Here is a 14,550-nt window from a genome sequence, read left to right as displayed (position 1 = left end):
CCTGGGACTCCTCTTTTTATGGGGAAGAAACTGAGGTTCAAAGAGTTCAGGGCTTGCCCCGCCCCATTCAGTTCCAGTTCCAGTCGGTAGAGAAGCTGGGACTCAGACCCTGGCATGTCTCATTCCAGAGCCCATGCTTTCCCAGCACAACCGACACCTCCCCACTCAGCTCAAGTGCAAAGTTAGGCCTGGGTTTTGATCACAGACCCTGATTCAGGAGCTGCCAGTCTCCATTGCAGCTCTAATCCCATTTCAAGGCAATAGCGCATCTTCCCTCAAGAAGCCACAGGCTGTTGATAGAAAGGGACTAAGCTACAAGCTGTAAGTCGAGGCTGACCATGAGTCTTAACAGAGTTGGCCGCAGAGTGCTGTGGGAGGGAACAGGAGAAGAATCTAGGAAGGCTTCACATAGGAAGCCACACTGGAGCTGTACTTCTAAGGACGTATAGGCTTTCAAAACGAAGGGAGAGAGGAGACTTTACAAACCAAGGAAAGAACCTAAGCAGAGACTTGATCCAAGAGCTAGGAGGATGATGAAGGATGCAAAATCATTGACACAGCAGGGGCTAAGTTCACATCCAGTGTGAACTCTGAGTTGCCGAATCCTGGCAGGCATCATGGGTGCTGTAGAGGCTTGGGGCGCACTAGGAGAAGAGACCACTCTCCCGGGACTGAGATAGCTCAGCAGCTAGGTCCTGGGTCCCTTCAGAGTCTGAGGACTCCACCTCTGACCCTCTAATAGGATCCTAGGCTGAAAGCCCTTGACCTGTTACAGATCTCGACCTGAGTCTCTTCCCGGCTCCACAGGGGATTCTGTCATCCAGAATGCATCCAACAGTGGAGTGGGGCAAGCGGTCATCCAGATCGCGGCCGCCCTGGGCCTGAGGACCATCAACGTGCTCCGGGACAGGTGCGTGGGAAGGCCTGACCCCAGCCCACCGCTTGGGCCTTTCCAGCCTGACACCCGCAGGTGCCCAAGTGTCCACCAGGTGGCGCCCCTGCATAAGCGGCCCTCCTTTCCTGCAGCTGCTGCTCGCTAAGGGCTGTCAGCCTCCTGCCCTGAGGTCCAGTGGTCTGTGGCTATAGGATGGTTTAGTCACTTAGTCGTGTCCGACTCTTGCGACCCCATGGACTGTAGCCCGCCAGGCTCCTCTGTCCATGAGATTCTCCAGGCAAGAATACTGGAGTGGGTTGCCATTTCCTTCTCCAGGGGATTTTCCCAACCCAGAAATCGAACCCGCGTCTCCTGCACTGCAGGCAGATTCTTTCCCAACTGAGCTATAAGGGAAGCCCCGGGGCTATAGGATAAGTGACTGAAATGTAAAGGGAGGGCAGGAAGGAGGTAGAGAAGGCCCTCACTCCCAACCTGAGTTTTTAAGATGCTTGACTTCTGATAAGCCCATGTTTTCAAAACCACAGTTCACACTTGGGAATGTTTTAAGCTGTATTTCTTTCTGTGAACTGACTAACCCAAGGCCCCTGTTTCCCTTGCATTTGTGTGATGCCTTGAAGTGCACTAAATACAGATGTAAAGGAGACAGGGCAGGTTTGTCATCAGAGAGAGGAAGCCACTTGCTCAGGAAGACACAGCAAATCAACAACAAACTTAAGTTTCCCGACTCTTTCTCCATCGTATCATCCAGCCTCCTTAAGCCTCACTGTCCACATACGTGGCTGGGTCCATCAGGCAAGTCCAGCCTCATTAGGAGAACTGATACTCGCTCCAATTCCCCATCCCCTCGGTTGTGCTAACAAGAATTGCTCTGTTTGCCTTGGTAAAGAGGCACAGAGCCACTTGTGGGCCAGGATATGTTTGCACAACACTCTGAAGAGCCTCTTGAAAAGACAGGGGGAAAGGAAGCGGAGTTTGTCGTTTCAGTAGAAGAAATCAGGAAGTGAACCAACTCTTCCCCGGGCCATATGGTTTCTAGCATCCTTGGAGCCAGTAGGAGCAGTAGAAACCACCCAGCGCTCTCTCACACCAGTGAGAAAACTGAGGCCAGCAGATGCTGGAGTGTGCTGAACCTAGCACACGGGGTGTGGGTGGCCGAGCCCAGCTTCCCACAAAGAGAAACTGGGGTTCTCACACCTGTGGCAGAGGGGTCCTGGGAGCCTCTGGTGGAGAGAGTGGGCAGATGTGACCGAGGACCCTGGATTGTGTTTGGTTTCCAGACCTGACCTCCAGAAGCTGACCGACAGACTGAAGAATCTGGGTGCTGACCATGTTGTCACAGAAGAGGAGCTAAGAAAGCCTGAGATGAGAAGCTTCTTTAAGGTACCGGTGAAAAGGGACCAGGCCCATCTCGCTGAAGAAAGGCAGTCACTTGAGTTCAGAAGGCTGGGCACGAGCCCACTGTTTGTCTCCAAAATCCCCCCTCCATCTCCTCGTGGCTGGGTAAAGCCCATTCCCTCAGCCAGGGGACAGCACGCAGTAAGTGCCCAGGGGCTGTGAGGGGGCAGCGCAGAGACAGACAGGGTTGTTGTTGTGAAGGTTTCTGATGGGCTCCATCAGCCCACACAGCCGACGTGAATCTCAGAGCTGGGAGAGGAGCTGTGGCAGAGGAGGGAAGAGAAAGGAAAGAAGTCACATTTATGAGGCACCTGCCTTATGTTTTTTTTACCTGAAAATCCCCACAAAAGCTCTACAAAGTAGGTGCCATCTGTTTTATAGATGAGAAAATGAAGACTCGGAAAAGACAAAGGACTTTACTGAGACCACACAGTCAGATGTAGTGAGGAGTTTACCAAGACCACACAGTCAGAGGTGGTGGGGTCGGGGCTGGCCTCAGCCTCTCTAGACTCAAAAGCCCCTCAACCCGCCCAGCACACCTCCCAGTGATCAAACCACATCCTAGTCTCTTGTCACTGACCCCTGGCGGGGCCGGACGCACACTCACCTAGTAGGTCAGCACGTCTGATATAAACCAACCTGTAGGTGCCGAGGAGAGGGGGAAATGAAGTCTGTCAGGACACAGCACAGATGCCCTCTGTCTGTTCTCTCCCAGAGGTGAGTTTTGAACAGAATCCTCCCATGGACAGAGGAGCCTAGTGGAATATAGTCCATGCAGTCGCAAAGAGTCTGACACGACTGAGCAACTCAGCAACAACACTGCTGATCCTTGGGCTTCCCAGGTGGTGCTAGTGGTAAAGAACCAGCCTGCCAAGGCAGGAGACATAAGAGACGCAGGTTCAATCCCTGGGTCGGGAAGATCTCCTGGAGGAGGGCATGGCAACCCACTCCAGTATTCTTGCCTGGAGAATCCCATGGACAGCCTGCAAAGAGTCTGCAAAGAGGTGACTGAGTATGCCTAAAACAGATCACAGGATTAAGCTGGTAAAGAACAGGCCCTCCCCAGACTGCGCGTGAAGGCCTGACGGTCCTACTTTTTCACTCCCTTGGGCCCTTGGGCCAGGGAAGTGCGGTTTGCAGCAAGCTTCAAGCCACCCTCCCCTTCCACCCCCTCCACACACACACACTCCACCCCCACAGAGGGGTAGCTCGCTCACCACAGATTCTCTGGTTTCCCAGGACGTGCCCCAGCCGCGGCTTGCTCTCAACTGTGTGGGCGGGAAGAGCGCCACGGAGCTGCTGCGGCATTTGGCGTAAGTCCCCGGCCCCTCGGCCCCAGTGCGCCGGCGCCCTCCCGGGCTATGGCCAGGAGCACCACCGAGTGACCAAGTGCCAGTGGCCAGTGCAAGCCAAGGCCAGGTCAGCACACCCCTGGGCAGGAAGATGGGACCCTTGTCCCATCCTGGTTATCTGGACCTGCCCCTTCTCAGCCTTCTTTACAGATGGCCCAGAGACACGTCTTGCTTTGTCTTCCCGGGGACCCCAGTAATAGCTGCCTGGCCCTCTGTGAAAGGGGAGCAGTTAAGGATTCATAACCTAGGGGCATCTGAAAAAGTCCTAGCATATTAGCTTTTAAAAATAGATTCTAATTTTAAAGGTAACATCATGCTATTACAAAACATCTTGAAAGTATGCAAAAGCACAAAGGAAAAATTAGGCACAAAACTGACCTACCGCCCCGCCACAGAGGAGGATAAGTACCGTTGAGAGTGTACGTCCTTTCATCCTTTTTTCCTTTCTTATAAACTTCTGGAATGGAAAGGCGCCTTAAGGGACACCTCCCAACTAGAGCACCAGTGTTTGTTAACTCCTGTTTGCTAGCACTCACTTTAGCCAGGGGTACCGAGATGGCTGAGCCACCGAGGGAACCCTCTAGAATGTACAGGCTGGATGGGAAGATGGGTCATGAGATCAGAGAGCTGTGGTAACAACCACAGAGCATGTACCACGCACCAGACTGTGCAGAGTGTGCGATGTACCCCTCCCACAACTACCTGAGCACGGGGTACCGCTCCCATCCCCATCCAGACAAGGCCCGGGGAGGGTAGTCAGCTTGCCCGTGTTGCTGTGAGCCCGAGCACAGCCCTTCAGCACGGCTCCAGGCAGCCTCCGAGGCCAACCACCATCCCTGCGTGGCCCGTCGTAGGACAGAGTCTTGCTCAGTGGTCACAAGTGTAGGCTTTGGAGTCAGAAACGCTGCTGCTCACTAGCTGGGGATCTATGTGAGCTAGGCAATACATGAAAAATGATCCGGGCCTCAGCCTCTTCATCAGTCAAATGGGGGGATATAAACCTTTTCTACCTCAGAAGATGAGTCTAAGGGGCTCTGAGGTCCGCACAGAGCACTCTACAAATGAGAGGTGGGTCCCTGCTTTCTCGGCTGTGAAAGAGGCATCATCAGAGTCCTCCCTTGGGGTCACCGTGAGGACTCATTGGCCAGCACATGTGAAATGCTCAGACCTGTGCCTGGCACATAGTAAACACCCAGTAAACAGTAGCCATTCTGATTTAAAAAAAAAAAAAAAAACAAGTATATTTTGTACTGGGCTTTGCTGGTTAGCAAACAATGTTGTGATAGTTTCAGGTAAAAAGCGGACTCAGCCATACGTGCATGCATGTACATGTGTCCATTCTCCCTGGAACTCCCGTCCCACCCAGGTTGTAAGCGGCAGCCACTCTGATTAAACCAAGTGTAGTGCTGGCCCACAGAGGGAGGGCTCACCCCGCTCCCCGCCACGGGAGCCACTTTCCAGAACCGGGTGGCAGATGAAGGAACCGAAGACCAAACTGGCCCCCGGCCTCAGGGACAGAGAGTTCCCTGCCCCTCTCAGCAGCTTCTGCCCTTCTGGAGTTCGCCGAGCCTCCCTTGTGTTGGCCCAGAGTGAACCTCAGCTCATCCTGCATCAGCAAACTCCTGCAAGAGCTAGGGGAGCAGCGAGGGGCACACAGGTTAAATCAGGCACATGAAGACTTAGCTTAAGACTTGGCTTCACGTGTTTAAAATGACACAAGCCCCTCTCTGTTTGACCACTGGGAGTGTCAGACAGCGGGTCCTGACACTCACCATCGTCCTCTGCACCGTCCACACCATCCCTTAGCTGCCGAGCTGCTTCCATCTCACTGGTCCTTTGAATGAGTGTGCCCAGAGGGAGAGGCAGCGTGGCCCACTGCCCACTGCCCAGGGTCACCCAGGCGCCGTGGGGCAGAGCCCAGCTGGACTCGGGTCATGAGCTTTGCTTAGCAGGGCACTCTTCCCTGCAGCTCTTCCTCAAAGCCTGGGCGCAGCTTAGGTCCCCACCTGGTTAGACATCCAGGTCATCTGAAGGGGGTGTCTGCTTCCTTCTTTGTTTTCTATTGTTTTTAATATAGATCCTTGCCCCTGATTTACTGGGTCTGGAGCAGGCATGGGAATCTGTTTTTTTGTGGTTTTTTTTTTTTTTTGAACCCTTCCCAGGGATTCTGGGGGCTTCCCAGGTGGCACTAGTGGTAAAGAACCTGCCCGCCAATGCAGGAGACGCAAGAGGAGGGAGTTTGATCCCTAAGTCAGGAAAATCCCCTGGAGAAAGAGATGGTAACCCACTCCAGTATTCTTCCCTGGAAAATCCCAGGGACAGAGGAGCCCGGTGGGCTATATAGTCTATAGGGTTGCAAAGAGTCAGACATGACTGAGCACACACACACGTGGGGATTCTGAGAACAAGGCTTAGGAACCAGGGTTGGGATAGATGATGTTGTAGCTCTGTCTCCACCTGTGACCACTCTGTTCTCTCTGGACTCCTCAGGCCTGGAGGAACCATGGTGACCTATGGGGGAATGGCCAAGCAGCCTGTCATCGCCTCTGTGGTAAGCTGGGGTCTGAACCCCACAGTCATCTAGACTCGGGCAGTGCCCCGCCCCTGGGGAGTCTGTCCCTTCAGCCTGAAGTTCTTGCCCTCAGCACCTTAGTGTATGTCCTTCCTATTTCCACAGAGCCAGCTTATTTTTAAGGATCTCAAACTTCGGGGCTTTTGGTTATCCCAGTGGAAGAAGGACCACAGTCCAGGTGAGTGGATGATAGGCCTGTTATCAAGGGTCACACGAGAGGGCAGTGCCTACTCAGAAGTGACTGGCTGCTCTGAGCCCGGGAGAGGTGATCAGATCCCCCCTCCACCAACCCCAAAACAGGATAAAGGATAACAGCCTCTAGAAACAGCTACAGTCAGCAAATAGTTTTAGGCTAAAGTGGGCTTGTCCGCAAGGGGACCACACTGAACAGGACAGCTCCTGCCGCCCTCCCGAGGAGCTGACAGTGGGGGAGACTGCCATGGACAACACCCCAGTAAAGAGAACAAACTCTGGAACCAGCCTGCCTGGGCTCACATCCTGCTCTCACCATTACTAGCTATAGGTTCTGCCGAGCCCAGCCATGGGACATCGGGCAAGGTACTTAGCCTCTGCCTTGGTTTCAGTGTCATAATTGTTGGGACTTCCCCGGCAGTCCAGTGGCTAAGATGCCTCTGCAGGGGGTTGTCGTTCAGTCGCCATGTCGTGTCAAACTCTTTGCGACCCCATGGACTGCAGCACACCAGGCTTCCCTGTCCCTCACCACCTCCCGGAGTTTGCCCAAGTTCATGTCCATTGAATTGGTGGTGCCATCCAACCATCTCATCCTCTGCCGCCCACTTCTCTTGTCCTCCGTCTTTCCCAGCATCAAGGTTTTTTCCAGTAAGTCGGCTCTTCCCAGCTGGTGGCTGAAGTATTGGAGCTTCAGCTTCAGCATCAGTCCTTCCAATGAATATTCAGGGTTGATTTCCTTTAGAATTGACTGGTTTGATCTCCTTGTGGTCCAAGGGACTCTCAAGAGTCTTCTCCAGCACAGGGGTTCAATCTCTGGTTGGAAAACTAAGATCCCGCATGGCCTCAAGGCTCAATCAAAAAAATATTTTTTTTAACAGTCGTAATTGTTAAAACTATTATTAGCAATGTTTGACAGAGGCAGAAACTGAGGTTTAGAGTGGCTAAGTCGCTTGCTTCAAGTCACCCCCACCTGAAGAGTGTGCAGCCAGGACGTGAACGGCAGTCGCTCTGACTCTAGACCCCGAGCCAGACACGCTCTCCTTCCTCTCCTGGAGGACGGGTCCCCCAGAGTGTGGCCACCATCACTCCCAGGCTGAGCCTGAGGAATGATGTGGTATTCCCCCAGTGAAGGAGAGGGGAGTGGTCCTGTGAATGGGGTGTTTCAAGTAGAGAAAACAGCATGTGCAAAAGGCCCTCAGAGAGGGTGGGAAGCTGGACAGCTCAGTTGTGAACGGATTATGGAAGGCCTTATAATCCTCTTTAAGGAGCTCAGACTCTATCTTTAAAGGGAAATGGGAAGCATGGAAGTGTTTCAAGCAGGAGATACAATTCAGTTTGAATACTGAACGAACTATGAAAAAGCACTTCTCAGCCAAGGCCTTCATTTTCATTTTCCTTTGCCATCCTGGGTCCCTAAGTGAGAGGCAGGCCCCTGGAAGGGACCCTGGTGGCCTCAACAGGAGAGGTTCTGAGGGAGTCTTGGGCTCTCAGGGAAGGCTCTCTGCCCCCAGCAGAGCTCATCTGTCTGTGCCAGGCACCGCCCACCCCCTCTTCCTCCTCTGGCTTCCCGCCCTCGCACCACTCGGGACTCCCAGCTACACCCAGTCAGGTTCTGTGGGTCTGAGCCTCGCAGCGACCACTCCGCCGGCCTGTCAGCTCCCAGGGCCGCTGCCCGCACCCTGTCCCCACCCTGGCTCTCACTGTCCTGAACACGGGTGGGAACCAGGCCCCCGCCACGGCCCCGGCCAAGCCCGGGCCTCTCGCCACGGGAGAGGCCTCCCTGGAGCCCAGCTCCAGCTCCTGCCAGCACGGAGGCCCACGGGTCACCTCCCCACACCCTCCAACCTCCCACAGACCAGTTCAAGGAGCTGATCCTCACACTCTGCGATCTCATCCGCCGAGGCCAACTCACGGCCCCCGCCTGCTCCGAGGTCCCGCTGCAGGACTACCTGTGTGCCCTAGAAGCGTCCACGCAGCCCTTCGTGTCTTCAAAGCAGATTCTCACCATGTGACGTGATAACCCCAGAGCCAAGCGGGAGGGGGGATGGAGCAGCAGGACTGGTTCGGGCCCTCCCCCACCCCCCAGTGGGGCCTCCACCGGCCACAGGCTGCACCTCTCCTCACTGTCCCTTCTGACCCAGAGAACTGGGGGGCCAGCCTCAGGGTATTGAATAAAGTCTGAACTTCATAGGAGGCAAAAAAACAAAACAAAAACCAGCAGAAGTCCTCTCTGGAGAAGGGCCATCCCCTGCACTCACCATCTCCCAGCACGAAGAAGCCGCCCTCTGCCTGTGCCCCAGCAACATGTCCCGATGGCCCTGAAAGCTACGCCTGGGTGGGACGGGCAGGGCACAAGAACCAGTCAGACAGATCTCTGCCCTCCAGCCGTGCCAGCCCAGAGGAGAACCTTCGAAAAAGGAAGGTTTGACTCGTTCTCCGGTGGCCTGCGGCTCCGTCTGGGGCAGCGGGGGAGGATCAGCTCCAAAGAGGAGTGAATGCCAGGCTGAGAAACCAAGGAAATGGGGCCTCTCGGTGGCTGGACCATGCCCAGGGCACTTCCATTCTAGCTAGGGAGATAGACACATCAGTGGTTACACCTGAGGTCATTTTACCCCCAAGGGACACTGGATTGTCATAATTGAAGGGCTGCTGCTAGAGTCTTGTGAGTAGAGGCCAGCAATGCCGGCATCCTCCAGGGCACAGCACATCCTCCGTCAGCCAGGGCCCATCACCCCAGGTGTCCACAGTGCCGCCGTGGAGAAGCCCCGCTTCACCCCACAGGTCCCACAGTGGTGGTCATAGTGATGCATGCGCTAAAGAAGACCTGTGTGAGGTGCTGTGAGCACCTAACCAAGGTCCTGTCCTAGGCCTTCCTTGGGGGAAGCTTGAAAGCGGGCCCTGAGCAAGGCATTGCTTTATTCAGACGGCAAAGAGCTTGATGCTACGTGACTTTTGGGTGTTTTGCTTCATGATCCACTCACCCAAAGCAAAGCACTAGAGACTCGAGGGTGTCTCCTTCATCACCCGGCCCTCTGTCCCTGAGCTCCAGAGCCTCGCTGGGGAGGACTTACTGAGAGCCAGGTGCGTGCCTGAAGCCAGGGCTGCCTATGAGTGGCGTGGGACTGGCCCGCAGGTAGCTTTATCTACTCACGAGGCCACTTTACGGAGGTGTTCAGAGGGCCATGGGGACACAGCAGCTCTGCTTGAGGGTTTAAGGAAGCTCCCCGCCCAGAGGAAGTATGGTCAGAGCCAATCTCGAGGCCCAGCAGGAGGAGGTGTCCCAAGCGCAAAGCCAGCAGCACATGTGAGAGTCTGGAGGCCCGGGAGAGCCTGCCCATCACAGAACTGCCAACAGGTGAGTATAGCTGCCACCGTGGGTGTAGGGGCGTTGGAAGGCTGAGTTGGGAGCCTGCCTTCACAGCAGGAAGGCTCAGGATTTGCCCTCAGGACATGGGGAGGTGCTGGAGGGGTTAAAGCAGTGGAATGATGGGGAAAACTGGGTCTGAAAGCTATGGGATACACCGGTTTAGTTGCACGCCAGCACATACGTGGGCCCCGGCGTCGTCATCCTGTCTTTGGGAGCATCTTGTGTGTTCTCTGGAGAAAAGGACTCAGCTTCAGCCTGGGACTGCGAAAGGTCTGCAGGTGCCCTCTGGGTAAGATTTGCCACCTTGTCCACCTGGGCTCAGAATCAGCCCCAATTCACCCAGATCTCTCCTGTTTTCTGTCCTTGAGGTTTGTGGGATAGATGATTTGTGCAGCTGGTCAATGTGGGCAAGTGCAGAAAGTCTGCAAGGGAGGGGGAGGCCACCCAAAGCTACGGAGTGAAGGTTAGGATGAGATTGGTCAGGGGGACTCCACAAGCTTGGGCTTAGGGGTTCTGATGAGCCTGCAGCCATGAAAAAGGATCTGGCCCCTAGTAGAGACTCAGAGGGGGCAGATAGGAGGGAGGAAGGTTCATAACACCACAGCACAGAGACCTCGTGGGTGGGAGGAGGGTGTGCAGAGTCCCCTGAGAGTAGCACCTCTGGGGGTCTGGAGATTATTTGGGGGGGTGGAGGAGCTACACCATGTGGCATGTGGAATCTTAGTTCCCAGCCAGGGATCGAACCCATACTCCTTGCATTGGGAACATGGAGTCTTAACCACTGGACTACTAGGGAAGTCCCTGGAGCTGACAGTTGCCCTGGATTTAAAAGATGATATTTTCTCAGGCAGGGAAGGGAGACAAGCATTACAGACCAAGGGACAGGTTTAAGTTAAGGCAGAACATTTATGTCAAAATCTACTCCTTTTCCCCAAATATCATTCTACTTCTAAGAATTAAGGCTGATGACTTTTAGGTGGGGACATGGGAGGCTGGAATAAACACTTTCCCAGCCTCCCTAGCAGCTGACAAGATCTGGCCCGTGTGATGCACACAGAGGTGGGAGGTGTCTGTTTCTTAGGAACCTCTTTAAAATAAAGCTGGCATCCATCCTGTACCTTTTTCTTCCCCTTCCACCTTCCCCCTCACCAGGAAATGAACATGGAATTTGCATAGCGATCTTTGACCATGTTGAGAACGGAACAGCAACAAAATCAAAGGAGCCTGGGTCCCTGAGACCCAGAAACCTTGACTGCCCACCTCAGGACTTGAGAAATAAGCTTCTATGCTATTTAAGCCCCTAGGCTTTCTCTGAACCTACTCATAACTGATACATATTGTCTGGTTTAATTTATATTGAAATCATGTCAGACCATCTGAAGCTGAAAATTTCACAAAATCACAACCTGAATAGTGGCAGTTTGTGATTACTAGCTAAGGAATTCGAACTTTACCCTGTGGGCAGTAGGGAACAAAAGATTTCTGAGCCAGATGATCAGAACTGTGCTTTAGAAAAATCCCTCTGGCAGCAAGTTGGGGGACAGTTTAGAGGCACTAAAGAAAGATAATCAGAAGCTCCCAGATAAGGAAAGTCTCCCTAAATTCTGAAGACCAATATAGGGATTACCAACATTTAATGAGGCCAGCAGAGGAAAGGAGCCTAAGACAAAACAGTGTCAGGAGAGAATCTGACTTAAAATGGATCATCTCTTAACAAGTACAGTGGGGGGGAAATCTAGTACAGTATATTGTTTTTAATTTTCAGGGCATGTGGAGTTGGGACAGCTCTTCTAGCCCACCAAGTAAACAATATCCTTTTTAAATGGTGGAAGGAGGAAACTTTGGCTCCAGGAGACTACAGGCATGACCTAAACCAAAGGCGGGGCGCTCCTGAAGCCCTGAAGCTTCATGCCTGGCTCTCCCTGTTCCCTTCCAGTAGCATCTGCCCTGCAGCTGCCTACATCCATGGCCTTAATACTGATGACTGTCTGGTGTGTTGGGACACCAATTAACCGTGCTGTCCTCAGGGAAAGACTGAGGCCCAGAAGGAAAAGTTTCTCGCATTAACCTGTGGGCATTAGGCATCTCAGTCCTGAGGCCTTGCGGCTCTCATGCTCCGCCCCACGGTCACTCGCAGGTTCCATGCCCTGGGCGGGCCGCTGGCCCCAGCCAGGACAGCTGGAGGAAATGGTGGGAGGAGAGAGGCTCAGTCCTGGCACAGCACCTGCCCGCAGGTGAAGGCAGGAAGGTCCTGGGAACAGGTGAGCTGCCACGACCTGACGGGGAAGAAAGCTCGCCCTGTGTCCCTGACACTGCGGTGTTCAGACACTTCCACATGCACTGTCATTTGATTTTTATAGCTTCCCTGTGTCATTGAGGTTTTACTATGACCACTTTTCCAGAAGAGAAAGAGAGAGGAGGGGAGCTGCTCAAGGCCACACATCAGGAAGCAACCTGGCACCACAAGCCAGGCCCCCTGACCCTATCTGGTCACTGGGCCAGTCAACTCCAGTTCCTTTGGCCCTGAGTTCCCTCTTTTCTCAGGACTCCTTGATTTTGTTCAGTGATAAATGACATGTCACGCAGTTTCCCTGAGTCTACGTCTCATGGAGAAGCATGGAAAAAAGGAGAATCAGGAGGCTATTGAAGCAGTCCAGTTGAGAATTCATTCATTTATTCATTCAGTAAATAGTTTGAACACCTGTTATGTGAAAGGCACTGTCGAAGGTGCTAGGGATACAGCAGGAGACAAAAAATCCTGGCCCCTGATACCAGAGAGCTTACATTCTGGTGGAAGAGAAAGACAGTGAACGTGTGAATAAGTGAGGTAATTACAGAGCACGACAAGCGCTGTGAGAGAAAAAAAATACAGTGGTTTCATAGTGGCAGGGATGGGGCGGGGGTGGGGGAGGTACTCGAGAGAAGGTGGGCAAGGAACATGTGAGCCCTGAATAAGTCAGCCAAATTTTCAGGCTGGGGGAGCAGCATGTTTAAAGCCCAGTGTCTGAACAATATGACAAGGCCTGAACTGACTTAGTAAGTGAGAGTGGAGAGGAGTGGATTCCTGAATATTTACAAGGAAGAAACAACCAGATAGAGTGAATGGGGTGTCCGAAGGTTGAACTTTGGCACCTTGCTGGAAGAAGGTGCCCGAATTTAGGGAGCTCTTAGAGTGAGGGTTTTAGCGACAGGCCTTTAGCCTCTAGGGGGCGCTCTTCCCATCTGTACAATAGGTTGAGCAGATGATACAGCCACCAAGGTTAGCACTTCAGAATACTATGATCCTCACACTTTCCTAAATATCAAATGGATCAAGATCACAACATAAAAATCAGTTCTAAAAGTAATATAGAATAGGGACCTCCTTAGGGGTCCAATAGTTAAGACTCCAGGCTTCCAATGCAGGGGGCAAGTTTGTTGGATCCCTGGTCAGGGAACTAAGATCTCAAAATGCCCTGTGGCATGAGGGGGAAAAAAATTTTTTTTAAGAATAAACCATGGGAAGTATTTTTTTTTTTTAATTTTTTTAAGCTCAGAGTGAGGAATGCCTTTCAAACTACAACACAAAATCCAGAATCAAAGTAAAATAAAGGATGGATAAATTCGATCCCATAAACATCTGGTGTTTTTGCATGGCAAAAAAGCACTCTAGACAAAGTCAAAAGCCAACAAACCGAGGAAAAATATTTGCAACTCATTTGACAAAGAGCTAGTGAGCTATAAACCTGTAAGAAAAATGGGCAAAAATATAAGCAGACACAGAAAGACACAGCAGAAAGAGAAAATGTATCTCTTAAATATATGAGGCTCACCGCACTCAACATAACTGCAAATTAAACTATCCTGAGATACCATTTCTCAGCTAACAGACTGACAAAGATCATAAAGTTTGATAACGTGTTGATGAGGAAATGCAGAAAGCTCCTTTTGTACTCTAATGGAATGATTTTCAAATCATCAGTCTATTAAGTGCAGAACTGTATGTATAGTACACCATCATTTACTTTGTATGTGTAAAATAGCTCTAAGAGGATATTTACTAACGGAATTGCATTGCCCCTAGGCCACCAGAGGTCAGAACTGGTTAAGGGTTTTCACTCTATACCATTTGAACCAGTTAATGAATTATCCGTTCAACATATAATTTTTAAAGTAAATAAAAATAGTAAAGAAACAAAACTTCTTTGTGGTTCTAGGTAAATTAGATTAGTGAAAAGGGACCCAATGTTTATCGATCTTCTACCACGTTCCAGATACTGTTCTAAGCTCTTTCACATACACTTTTCGTTACCCTGGTAGTCCACTGAGATGGGATAAATTAGTCTAATTTTACAAATTAGAAAATCGATTAAGTTGGTCCAGTAATGTAGCCAATGTCACGCCTAATCTAGCTCCATAGTTCCAACCTTCTTCACTTTCCACGTTGCTTTCATTAAAACAAGTCCTATTTTTAAAATAATACTGCTGTTACTTTATTGGGCACTTATGATGTGCTGAGATGCCCTATCCTTCTCAGAACAACTCTGGAGGGTTGCAGTTACTATCCCCTTTAGAAAACAAACGGGGCTCAACGAGGAGGCGCGTAATGAGCCCATGGTCACAGATATTTAGATGATTAGAAGCCAGGTTTAATTCCAAATCTCCTGCTCGAAAAGTCGAAGCCACTCCCGGTGCAAAGGACAAAAGCAGAAATGCTGGCAGGACTGTGGAGGGAGGCATGGACGCTTCCGGGGGAAGTGGCGAAGCCAGCGGGCTACGCTGCGCGCCAAGCTCGCGA

The 14,550-nt window shown here is 52.0% G+C and overlaps 1 protein-coding gene across 1 annotated transcript in view; it reads left to right on the top strand.

The window, feature by feature from the left end:
* Positions 1-8,596, top strand: part of MECR (mitochondrial trans-2-enoyl-CoA reductase) — a 37,099-nt gene extending 28,503 nt beyond the window's left edge. The window contains exons 5-10 of the mRNA XM_061148400.1: positions 808-910; positions 2,173-2,275; positions 3,530-3,603; positions 6,133-6,193; positions 6,320-6,392; positions 8,261-8,596. Of these exons, the coding sequence (XP_061004383.1) occupies positions 808-910; positions 2,173-2,275; positions 3,530-3,603; positions 6,133-6,193; positions 6,320-6,392; positions 8,261-8,418 (572 nt within the window). The 3' untranslated portion in view covers positions 8,419-8,596. The remainder of the gene's footprint in view (positions 1-807; positions 911-2,172; positions 2,276-3,529; positions 3,604-6,132; positions 6,194-6,319; positions 6,393-8,260) is intronic.
* The last annotated feature ends 5,954 nt before the right edge of the window (positions 8,597-14,550 follow it).

Source organism: Dama dama, chromosome 8 (genome assembly GCF_033118175.1).
Source record: "Dama dama isolate Ldn47 chromosome 8, ASM3311817v1, whole genome shotgun sequence".
Taxonomy (NCBI): Eukaryota; Metazoa; Chordata; class Mammalia; order Artiodactyla; family Cervidae; genus Dama; species Dama dama.
This window is presented reverse-complemented; position numbering and strand designations above follow the sequence as displayed.